Source organism: Heteronotia binoei, chromosome 19, assembly GCF_032191835.1.
Source record: "Heteronotia binoei isolate CCM8104 ecotype False Entrance Well chromosome 19, APGP_CSIRO_Hbin_v1, whole genome shotgun sequence".
Lineage (NCBI taxonomy): Eukaryota > Metazoa > Chordata > Lepidosauria > Squamata > Gekkonidae > Heteronotia > Heteronotia binoei.
This window is the reverse complement of record NC_083241.1, coordinates 20035458-20053689: the sequence shown is the minus strand read 5'-3', so window position 1 is coordinate 20053689 and position 18232 is coordinate 20035458. Positions and strand designations below refer to the sequence as shown.

Genomic DNA, 18232 nt, shown 5'->3' with positions numbered 1-18232 from the left:
AAAGATAGCGGCTAAACGTAAAAACTGTGTCGTTATAGGTGATTCTAACTACCCACAGATTGATTGGGTCAATATGTGTTCTGGTCGAGAGAAAGAGATTGAGTTTCTTGCTATCAATGACTGCTATGGAGCAGATGGTCTCAGAACCTACCAGGGGTGGGGCGATCCTGGATTTGGTCCTAAGTAATGCCCAAGACTTGGTGAGAGGTGTAAAAGTGATCGCACCGCTTGGAAGCAGTGACCATAACGTTCTTGATTTTACCATTTGTATAAATAGAGAGTTGCCCCAAAAGACCGGCACAACCACGTTTAACTTTAAAAGGGGTAAATTCTCTGAAATGAGAAGGCATGTGAAGAGGAAACCGAAAGAAAAGGTAAATACAGTCAAAACCCTTGGGGAAGCTTGGAGGGTATTTAAAACTCAGATAAAAGCTCAGATAAAATATATACCACAAGTTACGAAAGGCACAAACAGGTATAAGAAAAGGCCTGTATGGTTAACAAACAAAGTAATGGAAGCTGTAAAAGGTAAGAAGGACACATTTAAGCGGTGGAAAGCTAGTCCAAGTGAGATTAATAAAAGGGAACACAGGCTGACGAAAATCAAATGCAAGACTGTGATCAGGCAGGCAAAAAGGGACTATGAGGAGCATATTGCAAAAAACATAAAGACCAACAAAAAAATTTCTTCAAATATATTAGAAGCAGGAAACCAGCCAGGGAGGCAGTGGGGCCCTTGGATGACTAAGGGGTCAAAGGATTACTGAAGGAGGATAGGGAAATGGCTGAGAAGCTGAATGCATTTTTTGCCTCCGTCTTCACTGTGGAAGACGAGAAGTGTTTGCCCACTCCAGAACCACTAATTTTGGAAGGGGTGTTGAAAGACCTGAGTCAGATTGAGGTGACAAGAGAGGAGGTCCTACAACTGATAGATGAATTAAAAACTAATAAGTCACCAAGTCCAGATGGCATATATCCAAGAGTTCTGAAAGAACTCAGTTGAACTTGTGGATCTCCTGACAAAAATATGTAATCTTTCATTGAAATCTGCCTCCGTTCCTGAGGACTGGAAGGTAGCAAATGTCACCCCCATCTTTAAAAAGGGTTCCAGAGGAGATCCGGGAAATTACAGGCCAGTCAGTCTGACTTCAATACCAGGAAAGTTGGTAGAAACCATTATCAAGGACAGAATGAGTTGACACATTGATGAACACGGGTTATTGAGGAAGACTCAGCATGGGTTCTGTAAGGGAAGATCTTGCCTCACTAACCTGTTGCATTTCTTTGAGGGGGTGAACAAACGTGGACAAAGGAGACCCAATAGATGTTGTTTACCTTGACTTCCAGAAAGCTTTTGATAAAGTTCCTCATCAAAGGCTCCTTAGAAAGCTTGAGTCATGGAGTAAAAGGACAGGTCCTCTTGTGGATCAAAAACTGGCTAATTAATAGGAAGCAGAGAGTGAGTATAAATGGACAGTCTTCGCAGTGGAGGACGGTAAGCAGTGGGGTGCCGCAGGACTCAGTACTGGGTCCCATGCTCTTTAACTTGTTCATAAATGATTTGGAGTTGGGAGTGAGCAGTGAGGTGGCCAAGTTTGCAGATGACACTAAATTGTTCAGGGTGGTGAGAACCAGAGAGGATTTTGAGGCACTCCAAAGGGATCTGTTGAGGTTGGGTGAGTGGGTGTCAACATGGCAGATGAGGTTCAATGTGGCCAAGTGCAAAGTAATGCACATTCGGGCCAAGAATCCCAGCTACAAATACAAGTTGATGGGGTGTGGACTGGCAGAGACTTACCAAGAGAGAGATCTTGGGGTCGTGGTAGATAGCTCACTGAAAATGTCAAGACAGTGTGCGATTGCAATAAAAAAGGCCAACGCCATGCTGGGAATTATTAGGAAGGGAATTGAAAACAAATCAGCCAGTATCATAATGCCCCTGTATAAATCGATGGTGCGGTCTCATTTAGGATACTGTGTACAATTCTGGTCACCACACCTCAAAAAGGACTGTGGGGTAACATGATAGAGGTTTACAAGATAATGCATGGGATGGAGAAAGTAGAGAAAGAAGTACTTTTCTCCCTTTCTCACAATATAAGAACTCGTGGACATTCAATGAAATTGCTGAGCAATCAGGTTAAAATGGATAAAAGGAAGTACTTCTTCACCCAAAGGGTAATTAACATGTGGAATTCACTGCCACAGGAGGTGGTAGCGTATAGACAGCTTCAAGAGGGGGTTAGATAAAAATATGGAGCAGAGGCCCATCAGTGGCTATTAGCCACAGTGTGTATATGTGTGTGTGTGTGTGCGCATATATATATATATATATATATATATATATATATATATATATATATATATATATTTTTTTTTTTGGCCACTGTGTGACACAGAGTGTTGGACTGGATGGGCCATTGGCCTGATCCAACATGGTTTCTCTTATGTTCTTATGAATTTTCTGCTTAGCTTTCACGTTTCATCCCAGGGCATTACCACAGAGACTATCACTTCCCATTTAGAATTTCTCTTTCTAAACATTGCTTTATGTGTTCCACCAGAAACCCATTTGAAAAGTGCCCAGAAGTACTATGGGGGAGGGACTAAGATCTACTCCCTTGGAGAGCTCATCACACAGCCAACTGGATCACACCTCCTATATTTCTGGTCGTCGACTGTTTAATTCTTATTTTAATCTTTAAGTCTGTTTTAATTCCTATTTTTAACTGTTTTAATATGTTTTAATTAATGATATGACTCTTATGTTGTAATCTGCCCTGAGCCCATTTGCAGGGAGGGCAGGATACAAATAAGCTTAAATAAATAAATAAAAAGGTGCCATCTGTCGCACTCTCTGAGTCTTCTGACTAAACCAGCGGTGCCAAATCGTGTTGAGCTTGCAGGCACTTGTGGACATTGTGTGGGGTATTCTCAGGTGTTTGTGGGGGAGAGGCTGGTTCAAATTGGGACCTTGGGAAGAGGCCTAAGCCTCTCCCCTGCTCTGGTTTTCCTGTTCTGAAACGCACTCCAGTCCAGACTATTAATGTTCGAACCATCACACCCTCTTACCATTTTAAAACCATTTTGTCTTTCCTATCAGTGAAATGGCAGGGAATTTTAAAATCACAATCTTGAATTCAAATTCAGGAGGGGGACAGAGGCCAGACCCAGCTTGTCATTCCTGGCTTCAACCGTAAAACAACCGAGGTGGCTAAAGGCATTTTGTGTCCTGATGCAAAATGCGTGTCAACAGAAATTCACAAAAGAGGCTCTTACTTAAGGGAAAAGCTGGTGTCTGAGGGTGGAGTTTCACTTGCAGGAAAGAGAGAGGTCCCATATTCATCTGTGTGAGGCTTTGGCAACCCATCCTGTGACCTCCATAGATTTTTCCCAGAGCCCATCGGAGACTGAGGAAGGGAATGCAACGATTTCATTAAAGCTGATGAGAAGTGACTGCTGATGGAATAGATTTTACTGTATTTTTCCTCTGTGGTCTTCAACATTTCAGAGGACTGGGCTGAGGAGAGGGGAAAACTTCGCACCCTCTGGCTTGGCACTTTTTTGACTTGTGAGTTGGGTTCGACCCCTTGAAAGGAGAGTGGGTTCAAAGGAAGTTCAAGGAAGGTGCTGGTGGTGGTCTTTGAACTGGGGCTGAGCTTCTCTCTTGAGCAGTGGGAGGAATCATGGAAACTCAGATCATGAGGTGCCTGCAGGCAAGAGCTTTTAGCACCCTGGTGGTCCATGTTCCCCAAAGGAACGTGGTTTGGGTGCGCTGTAGTAGTTTTGGGCTCCTTCCTACTGAGAGAGTTTTCATTTGGGATAGACAGCTTTGGACTGAGTTTTCTGTTTCCCTTTTCAGGAGATTGTGGAGTGCTCAAACTTTCAAACGAGCTTATTCTTTGCTTTATTGACAATCCTCTAACCAAGGTACAGCTTATCTTGGGTCCCAGTTCATTGTCAGAAACACTCTGGTGCTCAGTGGCATTTTGCCCTGCAGGTGTTGTTGCATCCGAACTTCCTTTCTTGAAGCCTTTTAGACTCTGACGAAACCAGGTTGGTTTAGGCGCTACTGGTGGGCCTTTCTTCACAGAGTCACCTTCATCGGATGACCGGGGGGCTTTGGGATTTGCCTCTTCTGTATCTGATCTCTGCAGGAGCACTTTGGAGCAGCTAGGGGCTTGACTGTCCTCACTGGCATTGACGTCGGTATGCAAGTTTAAGGGGCACTCGTCTTCCAACATACCAGGGCTAAACAAGCTTTTGATGCAATCTGAAATCCTGACCCAAGGATCTTCAGCGCTAGCCTCCAAACTGTAGTCTACCCTTGCTTGTCTTCTGAGGGCAGGTCTTTGAGATGACAAAAGGCCCTTCCCTGAATCAGAGAACATGTGATTAGAAACACTGACTGTACAGCCCCTGTTTCTGCCTCCCACCCCTTAACCCCTCCCATCAGCTGAGCTCATTTCTGGTTGTCATGTGGTTCAATCAGAGGGAAGGGATGTGGAGGAAACCCATGGTTAGAGGGGTGGATTCAGCACCCTGATCATGTCCACTGGTGCTGGAGTGTGGGACTGGGCTCTTGGAGATGCAGGTGTGAATCTCTACTCTGCCATGGAAGCTTCAGCCTAACCTATCTCACAGGAGGATAAAATAGATGAGAGGGGAATAATGATAAGCCTCTTTAGGTTCTCACTGAGGAGAAAGGCTGGGTATAAATGAAATGAAACTGTTAGAGTGAGCAACTCAGCATGCCTGAACATTTGTGGGGGGGCACTACATCACTCTAAGGGTGTATAGGTGTTATCTCCTTGAAAGGGATGCCTCACTTTGTCTTGACCGGGGTGCTGCCCTCTGATCCCTCCTTTCTCTCTCCCTTTGCCCTCTCACTCTCTCTCCTCACGTGGCCTTCCATGAAGACACATGTCTCTGCAGGTCTTTCTTGTAGATTCAGTGCTCTCACATGCATGATGCCAGATTAGCTGGCCATTTGTGATAGGGAAAGTACTCTTTAGATTAAGCTTCTTTCTCTTCTTTTGACTGCAACCTGAATGTGAACTGGATCTCCTTGAATAAATGTGAGTTTACCTTTTTTGCAATATACCCCTTGGGAGATTATTTACCGCACTCAGTCTCACTGTTCTGTGACTGGGCAACACTCTGCTAAATTAACCAAATATCCCAATAAAAATAACAATGGCCCTCCCTTGTGCTTGTTTGGTGACAGCCCCCCAGATATGGGTCTGCTGCCATTGTTTCTAGTCCACACACCCCAATCTGTCTGTTCCGTTTATATCTCTTTCTCCCCCCAGGACTGTGAGGCATTCATCTTTCCTGTTTTAGCCACACAACAGCTTCACTGGGTAAGTTCAGCAGATAATGAATGACCCACACATAAGGCTGAATGTCCCTGTGGAATAAATTTAAGGAGGATTCTGAGTAGTCCTGCTTAAGATGCCTCAGGAATTCTCCTTAACAGGGGAAAACCAAATGATGAACTTCATTTATAGCCCATCATTCTCTCTGTGATTACAAACTACAAAAAGCAATTCAGTTGGACAAAACCTGCAATGAACAGTACAAGAGCGCGTGGGTTGCAGAAACTAGAGAACAATGGAAATAAAACCTGCCTCCAGGATCAGTCCTGGTTAGCACTCGGATGGGAAACCATTGAGGAAGCCCAGGGTTGCTACACAGAGGAAGGCACCTCTGTGCTGCTCTTTCTTTGAAAAACCCATGCTGCTGGGGTTGCTACGTGACTTGATGTGACACTATTATTGTTATTGAATAACATTACAGTCCAGCAGCACCTTTAAGACCAACAAAGTTTTATTCAATGCTAATGTTATTCTCTTACATCAAACCAACATGGCTACTCACCTGGATTTATTATTATTATTATTATTATTATTATTATTATGGAATGATGTACCATAATGAAGAAAGGTAGAGGACATTGCAGTAAGAAAAGGGCGGGGGGTGTACAATAAACATTGCAATGGAGTACAGTATTATTTCTTATCGAAGTGACCTCCTGAGCTCATCCAAACACCCACGGGGGTAGGAGGGAGTTGTTGCCACTGTGGAGTTTCCAATGAAGATCATATGATCAGTGTTGGGAAAGCTGCTGACCCATTAAGGAGGAGTGAGGTCCATGGATCTGGCCACCCCTCTGGCAGTGAGGAATTGGGTTTTTTGTGAATGACAGCAGTGGTCCTATGGTTTCCCACCATGGACATATCACTTGAGTTCTGGGTGTGGGTTTTCCCTCATGCAGCACCTTTTTGTGCAGGATCTGAAGAGTGAACAGCTCCTGGAAACCTGCTTCAAAGGAGGTTGGCAGATTCAGAGCCTGTTTCGCAGTTGCTGAGTTCTCTAGTTCGTTTATAATAAGGGAAAACAGAGCTTAACATCCATGAAATGTAATCAGTTTTCATGGCTTTGTTCTGCTTCTTTCCTTTTATATATTGCACTGCTTGCCAGTTTTGTAGTCCAGCTCTGTTACATTATTTCTATGTGTTATATTGCTTTAGTGGATTGCTGTCTGATGTTATAATCAGTCTTATTCACTGTCGGTTGCATGCCCTCTATTGCTCCTTGCATGTTTTAAATTACATAAATCCACTTTGAGTCTTTGTATGAAAGGCAGATTATAAATGAAATATATAAATTAGTTTCTGTAAAATGGAAAGGGGGGGTGCTTGTGCCTACTCTCTTTTAAGTTTCTGTTCACCTCAGTCTAGTTCAGAGTGCTGCCATTCTACCAACTAGTACTGCAGTCTGAGCTCTCTGCTCACAACCTGAGTTCGATCCCGGTGGAAGCTGAGTTGAGGTAGCCGGCTCTAGGTTGACTCAGCCTTCCATCCTTCCAAGGTCAGTAAAATGAGTTCCCAGCTTGCTGGGGGGAAAGTGTAGATGACTGGGGAAGGCAATGGCAAACCACCCTGTAAAAAGTCTGCTGTGATGCAATGTCACCCCAGAGTCAGAAATAACTGGTGTTTGCACAGGGGACTACCATTACTTTTATCAGTATTTATAATACTATCACTTTGGAGAAACGTCAACTGCGGGGTGACATGATAGAGGTTTACAAGATTATGCATGGGAAGGAGAAAGTAGAGAAAGAAGTACTTTTCTCCCTTTCTCACAATACAAGAACTCGTGGGCATTCAATGAAATTGCTGAGCAGTCAGGTTAAAATAGATAAAAGGAAGTACTTCTTCACCCAAAGGGTGATTAACATGTGGAATTTACTGCCACAGAAGATGGTGGCAGCTACAAGCACAGCCAGCTTTAATAGGGGATTGGATAAAAATATGGAGAAGAGGTCCATCAGTGGCTATTAGCCACAGTGTGTGTTTGTATGTATTGGCCACTGTGTGATACAGAGTGTTGGACTGGATGGGCCATTGGCCTGATCCAACACGGCTTCTTTTATGTTCTTTACATTTACACTGGGTTTAATTTTAGAATAAATAAATAAGGCCCAACATGTTTTCTGCAACCAAAAAACAAAATTAATTCTGACTTTTCTGATCACATTTGATTCCCACCCTTGTTCCAGGGGAAAGCCATTCAAGCCTCACCACGGCCCTATGAGGAAGGAAAAGGCATGAGAGAAAACAACTGGTAGGCGGTGATCCAATGAGTTTCATGGCCAAGCCATCCTTATCCATTCCCTTCTGCTTATCCTCTATTTTCCTTCAAGAATAAGCTATTGACCCCACTTCTTTTGACTGATAAAACTATGTTGTATTCAGTTTGCATTGCAATTTATGCAAGATATCTCTCTTGTCACAGTAATGATTTGACATTCTATAAATGGACCCCAGCCCAGCCATGGTTGCCCACTGAAGGCGGTGAGCCTTATTCCTGAGTAACTGCAACTGTTATGCTATCATGCAACTGTTCTGCTATCAGACCTACACTAGTCACTTCACTAATAACTAGTTCCACTGACTTCAGTGGCTCTTAGTTATAAGCAATGTTCCCTCTAAGCTGCAGAGTCTTGTAAGCAAAAATTCTACTTTGTGAGCTACTGCTATAAAAGTTGTGAGTTATTGGCGTTTAAGTTGTGAGCTACTGCATAAATTGGATTGCTTTGGGGGCATTTTTCCTGAGCTAAGACAAAAATGTGTGAGCTGTAGGCTAAAAATCTGTGAGCTAGCTCACACTAACTCATCTTAGAGGGAACACTGGTTATAAGTAATATGAGCTAGTTTATGGGCTGCCATGCTGAAAGGCCCTTTGGAAAGCATTAACATACCACTATCTCGAAGGCATGCATTTGCCAATATTTAATTCCAGTAACATACCTTTGTTGGTTTTCTTTTCTTCATCTGTTGCTGCTAAACATGCAGTGGACTGTTCTGCAGCTCTTGGCACTAAAGAACTTGCAAAGGCACCGTGGGTTTTAACTGTTTTAGTTCTTTGCCGCAGCGTATCTCTTACTTCCTGTGGGATAAACAGGAAGCATAAGTGTGACAAATACAGTTGCACAAAGCTGTGTTCTGTGCACCCAGGCTGAAATGACAGCACAACACTTTTGCTGAGGGGTCAGATAGAACAATGTGATAATTCAGTTGGGGAGGAATGTAATGTAGACTAGTGTGGTAGCTAAGCAAACAAGCTGCAATCCCTGGTTAAGATCTCACCTGGACAAAGGAGACATTTGGGGAAACCATGCAAAGGGGGAAGGGGCAGAATGTTTAAGTTGTGCATGGGTTTGGATTGATGTGGTGCCAAACAATTTGCAGACAGACCAGATCACTGCTTAAAATGTCTTGTAGCAATGCCCTTAAAATGCATTTAAGGTTAAACTGTCAATGTGAAACAACCATCCTTTTAATGCTCCCTAAAAAAAGTTTCAATATTTAATATTACACATTTTAAAAAATGAAATGTGTGTGTTTTCCAGGATGTAGCAACTTCACACCATTTTTGTTTGCTTGTTTTTACATCTTTGGTGAACCTGTTCTGCTGCAGAATCCCCCTCCATTGGAGAAGCGGGGGGAGGTTTCTGGGCAAGTTTTTAGCGGCACGATCATGATGTGGAGAGGCAGCTGAAATCATTGATCAGTAGTTCTGGTAAACTGCTTTGGCAGAGGCAAAGAATTTACAAAACTTCACCTTCAGAACAGTTTGAAAAACTCTGTCATTTATGAGCTGGCTCTATCATATAATGGTTATTATCACAAAGTGAATTTTGTTTCTCGAAAATAGTCATCTGAGATTGGCAGCAGTTTCAACACTGTGGGTGGGATCACACAAGAGATTTGAGCCAACCTAGCGATGCCTCCCTTCTGGATTTAATGTGCACAATCACATGCGCATGTCTGCCCCCCCCCAAGTCCTGCCTATACTTACCTCATTTTAGGATGGGCTGGGACCAGATTAAATAGCTATCATGAACTTCCTGGTAGCAAATCTCTAAAGCACATGCAGGGCGTGTTTCCCAGCTATCGAATGGCCAGGGCATGTGATGCATGCACCCCACATGTGCAGGAGCAGTCCCTCTGGAGCCCCAGATACCCTCAGATCAATTCATTATTCCCTATGGGAATCGATCTACATAGGAAATAATGGAGTGTCCAGCAGACATTTCTCTTCCCCCCCGCTTTCTGATAGCCCTGAAGCGGGGGGAGGGCCTCCAAACCGGGGGATCCCCTACCCCCATGTCCCTAGCAGAAACAACAGCTGTAGTTATTGTGGATTAATCTAAGGCTTCCCCCCTTCCATGATTAATATTCATGAGCATCTGAGGATGCATCTGTGAGGGGAAACCCCTAACTCGCATCTAAATTTTAATACCTTAAGGTTTTTTTAAAAAAAAATGATTTGGGGAAGTGTGGTACTTTCCTGTAAAACCTCTACTATTGATTTATCAGTTTTTCTTACTTTGCATGCTAGTAGGTACCGTACTTCTCATTTCTAAGCTTGTGCTACCCAAGGGTAAAGTCCAGTTCTGATCGGTTTGTTTTTTAAATTTACATTTCTGTACCCATCCTGAAACTTCGCAAGCTTGTGCAAATATATTGGAATCATATCTCACAAATCTCTTTGGAAACAGTAATCTAGCAGGGGTTTGATACACAATGCTTAAATCTGTCTGTAATGTAAATACACAGGTGGAAGGGCATGACTTTTCTGCTTAGTTCCCATGTCTCATGCCACCGCATTACCATAGAGACCACCTCTTCCCATTTTTATGGTTTCTGAGGCTCCACACTACAAAGTCCTCATGCTTGTTGGGGAACAACATGAGGACTCTGTATCCCATACGCATTTGCCTGCAAACACCCCATGGAGCTATTATTGTAAATATCACATCATTTACATGGATAGAAGAAATAAAGTTATGATCCCGCCTACACTGAAGTTTGAGTAGCACCATGAAATGTATTTTAATTGTTATTTGATTGTTTTAAATTGTAACCTTAAATTATTTTTCTTAAATTGTTAGCTGCCCTGAGTCCGCTTGCAGAGAGGGCGGGATAGAAAACAAAAGTAATAAACAAACACAAGTTTCACAATGGAACCAACAGCGGCCCAGGAAGTCACACAAGCAGCGTGAGGAGAGGCTATGGGCACTTCTTGCATTCTTGGTGTCCCACATGGACAAACACACACACACGTAATTCCAGCATTCTCTTCTTCTGCAGATTTGCCAAAGTCTCAACTTGTCTTGAATAGCACAGGCCTAATATTTTGAGAGTCACATGTCTGATATGAAGGAACCCTCACTGCTTTCTGTCCAAATGTACCTTGACTCTCCTGTAACATTTTTTCTTCTTCCCTGTGCCTGTCATTTTCCTCCTGTCATTCTCTTTCTACAGACCTACACTATACTCATCAATCAGTTTAATTCTCATAGTTCAACAGCATCACCCCCACCACAGAAATCCTATAGATCATGGTTTGAGGGATGTCCTGACAATCTGCTTTTTTTGAGCAGGAACACATAGGAACACAGTTTTGGCTGGCTTGGCATCAGGGGGTGTGGCCTAATATGTAAATGAGTTCCTGCTGGGCTTTTTCTGCAAAAAAGCCCTGCAGTCTTCTGTTAGAAATTATCAGTCCTCTGTTAGAAATCCTCAGTGTTCCCCTCTCCCCCTTCATTAAATCTGCAGATCTTCAGAGAAAGGAAATGTATTAATTTAGGTCTGTAATGTGGATACCTCTTTATCCCTTATAAGTCATTATGACTGTAATGCTCCTGTCTTGCATCATGGGATAACATGCTATGCACCATCCTCCCAGTATGTGCACTCACCATTTTGTGTGAATAAGGCAATGCATTATTTTCCAACTCTGATATACCATGAAAAACCCAGTTTTTTGAGGCTACTGCTCACACTTACTGAAGCTGGAAAGCATGTGTGTTTCTCTATTCATACAAAATTGCTTATTGAGAAGAATGCAAAGCAGGCAGCACTATAGCCAGGAATGGGAGTGGGGGTGGCAGGGGGACAGTTCAGCACAGTGGTGCTTACTTTGAGGAAACCTGCTAAGCAGGTTGGGCTGTGTGAAGGAATGGAGAAGTGCTCTTGTTTTGACTGAGCAGCCCATGTTTTCCCAGGTCAGGGGGCTAGAAATGCTAATGACCACCTGACCAGAGACAATGACATGGACAGTTCACACCTTCAGCTAGTCAATTACTACTCAGCCCAGCAACATTTTGGGATAGGTATTTGTGGGTTTCCTGCATTGTGCAGGGGTTTGAACTAGATGACCCTGGAGGTCCCTTCCGATTCTATGATTTTAGAAATGACAGTGACCTCCCGGACAATTGTCAGTTTTCACACCTCCAGCTATAAGCTGTTAGCAGGGAAATGAAGTGTGCATGCACATGCAAGCTTACATTCTGAATAAAAGTTTGTTGGTCTTAAAGGTGTTAAGTAGAACTCCTGCTTTTACCTACAAAAGGGTTTATTCCCTCACTCTCTCTGTCTCTCCTATCAGAGCAGACAGAACACAATTTCAACATGGCAAAAACAAAACATATAAGGAGGGTATGAAGTTCCAACCTAGGATCAGTATAGGGGTAGTACATAAACACCTAGTTTCTTTAAATAAAACTAAGTCCTCAGACCCAGATGAATTGCATCCAAAGGTTCTAAAAGAGCTTGCGGATGTAATTTCTGAACCTCTGGTTATTATTTTTGAGAATTCTTGGAGAACAGGAGAGGTGCTGGAAGATTGGAGGCAGGCAAATGTTGTCCCCATCTTCAAGAAGGGGAAAAAAGATGATCCGGATAACTACCGACCCATCAGCTTGATGTCTATACTTGGAAAGGTTTTTGAACAAATCATCAAACAGTCGGTCCTGGAACATTTAGAAAAAATGGATGTGATTACTAAGAGCCAGCATGGTTTTCTCAAGAACAAGTCATGTCAGACTAACCTGATCTCTTTTTTTGAGAAAATGACTACCTTGCTGGATCGGGGGAATGCTGTAGACATCGTTTATCTTGATTTCAGTAAGGCTTTTGATAAGGTTCCACATACTATCCTTGTTGACAAGTCAGTAAAATGTGGTTTGGATCCTGTTACTGTTAGGTGGATCTGTAACTGGTTGACAAATCGCACCCAAAGAGTGCTTGTGAATGGTTCCTTATCATCTTGGAGAGGAGTTACAAGTGGAGTGCCTCAAGGTTCTGTTCTGGAACCTGTTTTGTTCAACACCTTTATCAATGATTTGAGTGAAGGAATAGAGGGAATACTTATTAAATTTGCAGATGATACTAAATTGGGAGGGGTTGCAAACACAGAGGAAGACAGAAACAGGATACAGAATGACCTTGACAGGCTGGAAAACTGGCCTAAAATCAATAAAATGAATTTTAACGGGGATAAATGTAAAGTTCTGCATTTACATAGGAAAAATCCAATGCATGGTTATAGGATGGAGGACACTTGTCTTAGCAGTAGTATGTGCAAAAAGGATCTAGGGGTCTTAGTGGATCATACACTGAACATGAGTCAACATTGTGATGCGGTGGCTAAAAAGGCAAATGCAATTTTGGGCTGTATCAACAGAAGTATAGTGTCCAGATGACGTGATGTGATGGTATCGATTTACCTTGCTCTGGTTAGACCTCACCTGGAGTATTGTGTTCAGTTTTGAGCACCAAATTTTAAGAAGGATATAGACAAGCTGGAACGGGTCCAGAGGAGGGCGACAAAGATGGTGAGGGGTCTGGAGACCAAGTCCTATGCGGAAAGGTTGAAGGAGCTGGGGATGTTTAGCCTGGAGAGGAGACGGCTGAGAGGTGAAATGATCACCATCTTCAGGTACTTGAATGACTATCATATAGAGGATGGGGTGGAATTATTCTCTGTGGCAGGACCAGAACCAATGGGTTGCAATTAAGTAAGTAAGTAAGTAAAGTAAAATTTTATTTATATCCCGCCCTCCCCCGCCAAGCAGGCTCAGGGCGGCTAACAACAGCAAAACAACAATACATTTAACAAAACATTAAATTAACCCCAAACCGATTAATACATTAGTTAAAACAGTTACTAAATCTAAAAATATTAAGTTAGATCTGACAGTACCGTTATTAATCGACGCTATGCCTGTCAGTTTGTGAATGATGGCGGATCTCCAGACTGGACCATTTTGATGTTTCTTTGTGGACTTGGTCAGCCGTTCATGAATGCCTGTTTGAAAAGGGTGGTCTTGCAGGCCCTGCGGAACTGATCAAGGTTCCACAGGGCCCGCACCTCCTCTGGGAGTTGATTCCACAAGGAAGGGGCCGCGGTAGAGAAGGCCCGTGCATAGGTAGTCCGAAGTTTAACTTCTTTTGGCCCAGGGGTGGTCAATCTATTTTTACCTACTAACCTCAGTGCTCTCTGGGGCTCATACGGGGAGAGACGGTCCCTCAGGTAGGTTGGTCCTCGGCCATATAGGGCTTTAAAGGTAATCACCAGCACTTTGTACTGGACCCGGTATACAATCGGCAGCCAGTGCAGTTCGCGCAGCCCCGGCCGTATATGCTCCCATCTTGGGAGGCCAAGCAGCAGCCTGGCCGCCGCGTTCTGCACTAGCTGCAATCTCCGGGTCCGGCACAGAGGCAGCCCCATGTAGAGGGCGTTACAGTAGTCCAATCTTGAGGTGACCGTCGCATGGATCACCGTTGCTAGGTCCCGGCGCTCTAGGAAAGGGGCCAACTGCCTCGCCCGCTTCAGATGAAAGAATGCTGACTTGGCAGTGGCTGTTATCTGGGCCTCCATTGATAATGAAGGCTCCAGTAAAACACCCAAGCTCTTTACCCGCTGCGCCGCCTTCAGCGGCGCACCGTCAAAGGTCGGGAGAGATATTTCCCTCCCCAGAGCGCCACGACCCACACAGAGAACCTCTGTCTTCGCTGGGTTCAGCTTCAGCCCACTCAGCCTAAGCCATGTTGCAACAGTAAATCAAAAGAGTTTCCGGCTCAACATCAGGAAGAACTTCCTGACCGTTAGAGAGATTCCTCAGTGGAACAGGCTTCCTCGGGAGGTGGTGGGCTCTCCTTCCTTGGGGGTTTTTCAACGGAGGCTAGATGGCCATCTGACAGCAATGAAGATCCTGTGAATTTAGGGGGGAGGTGTTTGTGAGTTTCCTGCATTGTGCAGGGGGTTGGACTAGATGACTCTAGAGGTACCTTCCAACTCTATGATTCTATGATTCTGGTCAGGGTGGACAAATTGGGAACAGAGCTTTGCTTGGTGAGAGCCCTCTTGTAGCTATGAGCCTGGAAGTTGGAGTGTCAAAAACTGTAATACTGGAAACAGTTTCTGTTTGATTTAACACAGATGTCATGTCCATTCTTTTTTGTCCGGAGCTTTTGTTTTTCCTCATGCTAATTCCCTCTCACAGTCACCAAATGTGGGGCCTATTTAGTATTCCAAAAGCTCTAAATATGCATGTGTTTGGATATGGAAGTCTGCCACACATTTAAGACTGCCGCTGGAGGCCAATATAAGAACTAGCCTTACCTGTGAATTTGGAGGGCTCTCACTGCTTTGCACGTTGAGCCTCTCTTTCCCTTCTTGGGGAGTCTCCTCGTTACTGAGGCAGTCTTGTTTGAAATACTTCCTTGGCGGAGGCTTGGGTTTGGACGATCGGGGTTTCCTCACCAGGATCTCCGCAGACCTTTTGGGATTTGGAGAAAGGGGATCCAGTTCTTTGAGAGTAGGTGGAGAGGCCTTCTCCAGACTGTTTCGGGAGGAAGAAGACAAGGAACCCGACTGTCTGGTAACAGGGACATCAATACTATGCCCTTTTGCTTTCAAATCCGCCATCTGGTAGGCAAGGCCACTTCCACAAGATGACCTGGGGTTGTAATTGCTGTCACTGCTGGAGCGGATCATTAGCTTTTGGGGCTGGGGAGTCATTTCTAGACTTTTCACACCTGCATTTAAAAAAGAATAATTTAAAACATATTTTCAGATGCTCAGGGTTCTTCAAATCTGTTCAGCCAAAGTGCTCAAACAGCCCAAGGAGGGGAGGAGTTAAAAAATCCCATTTGATGAGTTTGATGAAGTATCCTAAATCCTAAAACAGGTGCCATGTAACACCTTTTATTCGGACTAACCAAAACATGCAAGCTTTTCAGTTCTGCAGAATTCTTCATCTAACTGGATATTTTTTTAAAAAGAAAGAAAATAGAAAGGAAAGAAAATAGAAAGGAAAGAAGAAAAAATTATTGTAGGCAACTTTTTTTTCTTTGCCCCCTTCTTTTTTTTCAACATGCAGTCTGATGAAGCATTCTGGAGAACTCAGAACTGCACACTGTCTTGAGTCTTGATCCAAACGAAAAGTATGAAACAGCTTTTTCGGGGGGGGGGGATGTTGTTTTGGACAAACACGGTTACACCCTGGGAAGCAGCTTTGTGGTTTTGTGCTGATAAAACTTGCCAAATTGTGTTGCTCGTTCCCTGCTGTGGGATTGGTCCAGTGATAAATCTTTGTGGGATTAGGGACTTGTAGGAGGATTCTGGCCCAACTTTATTTCTGAGTTAATTAGTATGCCACAGCCAAACCTCACTCAAAGAGGAGTTGTCAATGGCAATTCATCTGACTGGAGGGAGGTATCCAGTGGGATGCCACAGGGTTCAGTTCCAGACCCGGTACTTTTCAATATTTTTATCAATGATGTGGATGAAGATGTGGAGGAGCTACTCATTAAATCTGCAGATGACACCAAATTGGGAGGAGCAGTAAACACACCAGAAGGTAGAAACAGAATTCAAGGAGCTCTGAACATGTTAGAAAAGTAGGTGGATGAGAACAAGATGTAATTTAACAAGGATAAATGCTGAGTTCTCCCTCTGAGTCGGAGGCCATCTTGGGTGCTTTCCACCATTCTTCTTCCTCTCCTTTGACCCTGGAGCACCCAGATCCCCTCAGTTTCTTTCCTGCCTCTAAAGGGAGAGCAACTAGCTAGTTTAGCTCCAAAAAGATAGGAAGCAACTTACCTTTTTTTTTTATTACCTAACTCTTCTTCCTTTAACTTTATTTCTTTTAACTATTTCCTGAACTTTAGTCCTCTAGCCCTGTCCTCCTTCTCACCTTATATTCCAACTTTTTCACTCACTATCTGTGACAAGGCAACAATACCGCAGTTAATTTTCAAAGCGTTTGATTTTTTTTTTTCCTTTCTTTCCATTGCTGAGCGGCGCAAGCCGCAGCAATGGAAAGCTTCAGGGATGAATTCTTGGATGACGCACCTTCCCTCGGCCCTCATTCTGACGCCTCAGGAAGGGACTCCAGGACTGGCATGTCTTTGCAGCTTGCTGCGGTTCCCGGCAACGTGTCCCACTCTAGTGACTCCGGTCACCGCGGGCAGAAGCGTGCAGGCTCATCATCGGGCACACTTGAGGCTCCTGCTTCTCAGAAGCGAGCGACTGACAGCAGCCATTTTGAAGACGTGGTTTTGGTGCGCATTTCGCCCAATCAGCGCCATGAGCCATCTACTGCACTACAGGGCATGGTTGCCAATCTCCAGCCGGGAGACTACCCAGGAGGCCAGCCCCTATCGGATCAAGTCTCCATGATGGATCCAGACCTGATGTGCCAGGGTGGTAATGTACCCAACCCCAAGGGGCTTTTTTCTAATGATTTTATGACCATGATTCAGCAGACTATTAGGGCCGAATTATTCAATGCCTGTCAATCAGGGGCTATTAGCATGGGGTCAGTGGGATCCAGATCTCCTTCCCCTCCTCCTCCTCGTTCGCATCGCACAGGTCAGAGTTTGCCCAGACAGGACAGTTGGCCAACTAAGGCAGTCAGAAAGCAGATGTCTAACTCTAGATTACTAGAGGACGATTTAGAGGAGACACAGTCAGAGGCGGAGTCTCAGTCCAAAGATCAAGAAAATTTTATTTCAGATGAGGAGGTGGAGGATATCTGTGTTCCACCTCAGTCAGTTCGTTGTTTTAAAGCGGACGATTATCAGTATTTGTTAACCAGAGTTATGGCAGCCCTGGCACTCCAGGATCAATCCTCTGAGGAGGAGAATACCAGCACTGACACTATTTCTAGGAACAAAACTACTGGGGAGTTTTTTCCAGGCTCTCACACAACTGCTAATGTTTTCCCATTTCCACAATTCTTTGAGAGGCAACTCAAAGCTGAATGGGAAAAACCTAATTCCAATCGCCAATTTCCTGGGTTAGTGAAAAAGTTATATGATTTACCTGTTTTTGCTTATGAAATGTTACAGGTTCCAGTAGTGGACGCCCCAGTGACAGGACTTCAAAACTCGGGGTTAGTTTCAGAGGACGGTCATGGTGCCATCAGGGACAAGAAAATAGATCTGGCATTGAAGAGGTCACACGAAGCGGTGACAATGGCAATAAAGGCAAGTACAGCATCCTCTATTGTTTCTAGAGCAGCTATAGTCTGGGCTAGGAGACTCGCACAACTACTGCCGGAAAACAACAAGAAATTAATTGAGGGAAGCACTAGGCTTCTTAAAGCAGCAGAGTTCACGGCTGATGCATCTTTAGACGTGCTCACCTTTTGCTCCAGAGGTTTAGCTTCAGGGGCAGTAGCCAGAAGAGGTATATGGCTGAGAGCATGGCCGGCTGACAATCACTCCAAACAAATTGTGATCTCTTACCCGTTTTAAGGAGAAAAGCTCTTTGGCAGTGCTTTAGACAAAATTTTAGTGGAAACTAAAGACAAAAAGAAAGCAATGCCAAAGAACATTAGGAGAACTGATAAAAGAGGTTTTTACACCCA

The 18232-nt window shown here is 44.0% G+C and overlaps 1 protein-coding gene across 1 annotated transcript in view; it reads right to left on the bottom strand.

The window, feature by feature from the left end:
* IL16 (interleukin 16) overlaps positions 1–18232 on the bottom strand; it is an 84221-nt gene that overhangs the window by 13493 nt on the left and 52496 nt on the right. Inside the window, exons 14-16 of the mRNA XM_060260158.1 lie at positions 14980–15395; positions 8316–8454; positions 3280–4375 (exon numbers count right to left, since the gene is read on the bottom strand). Coding sequence (XP_060116141.1) covers positions 3280–4375; positions 8316–8454; positions 14980–15395 — 1651 coding nt within the window. The remainder of the gene's footprint in view (positions 1–3279; positions 4376–8315; positions 8455–14979; positions 15396–18232) is intronic.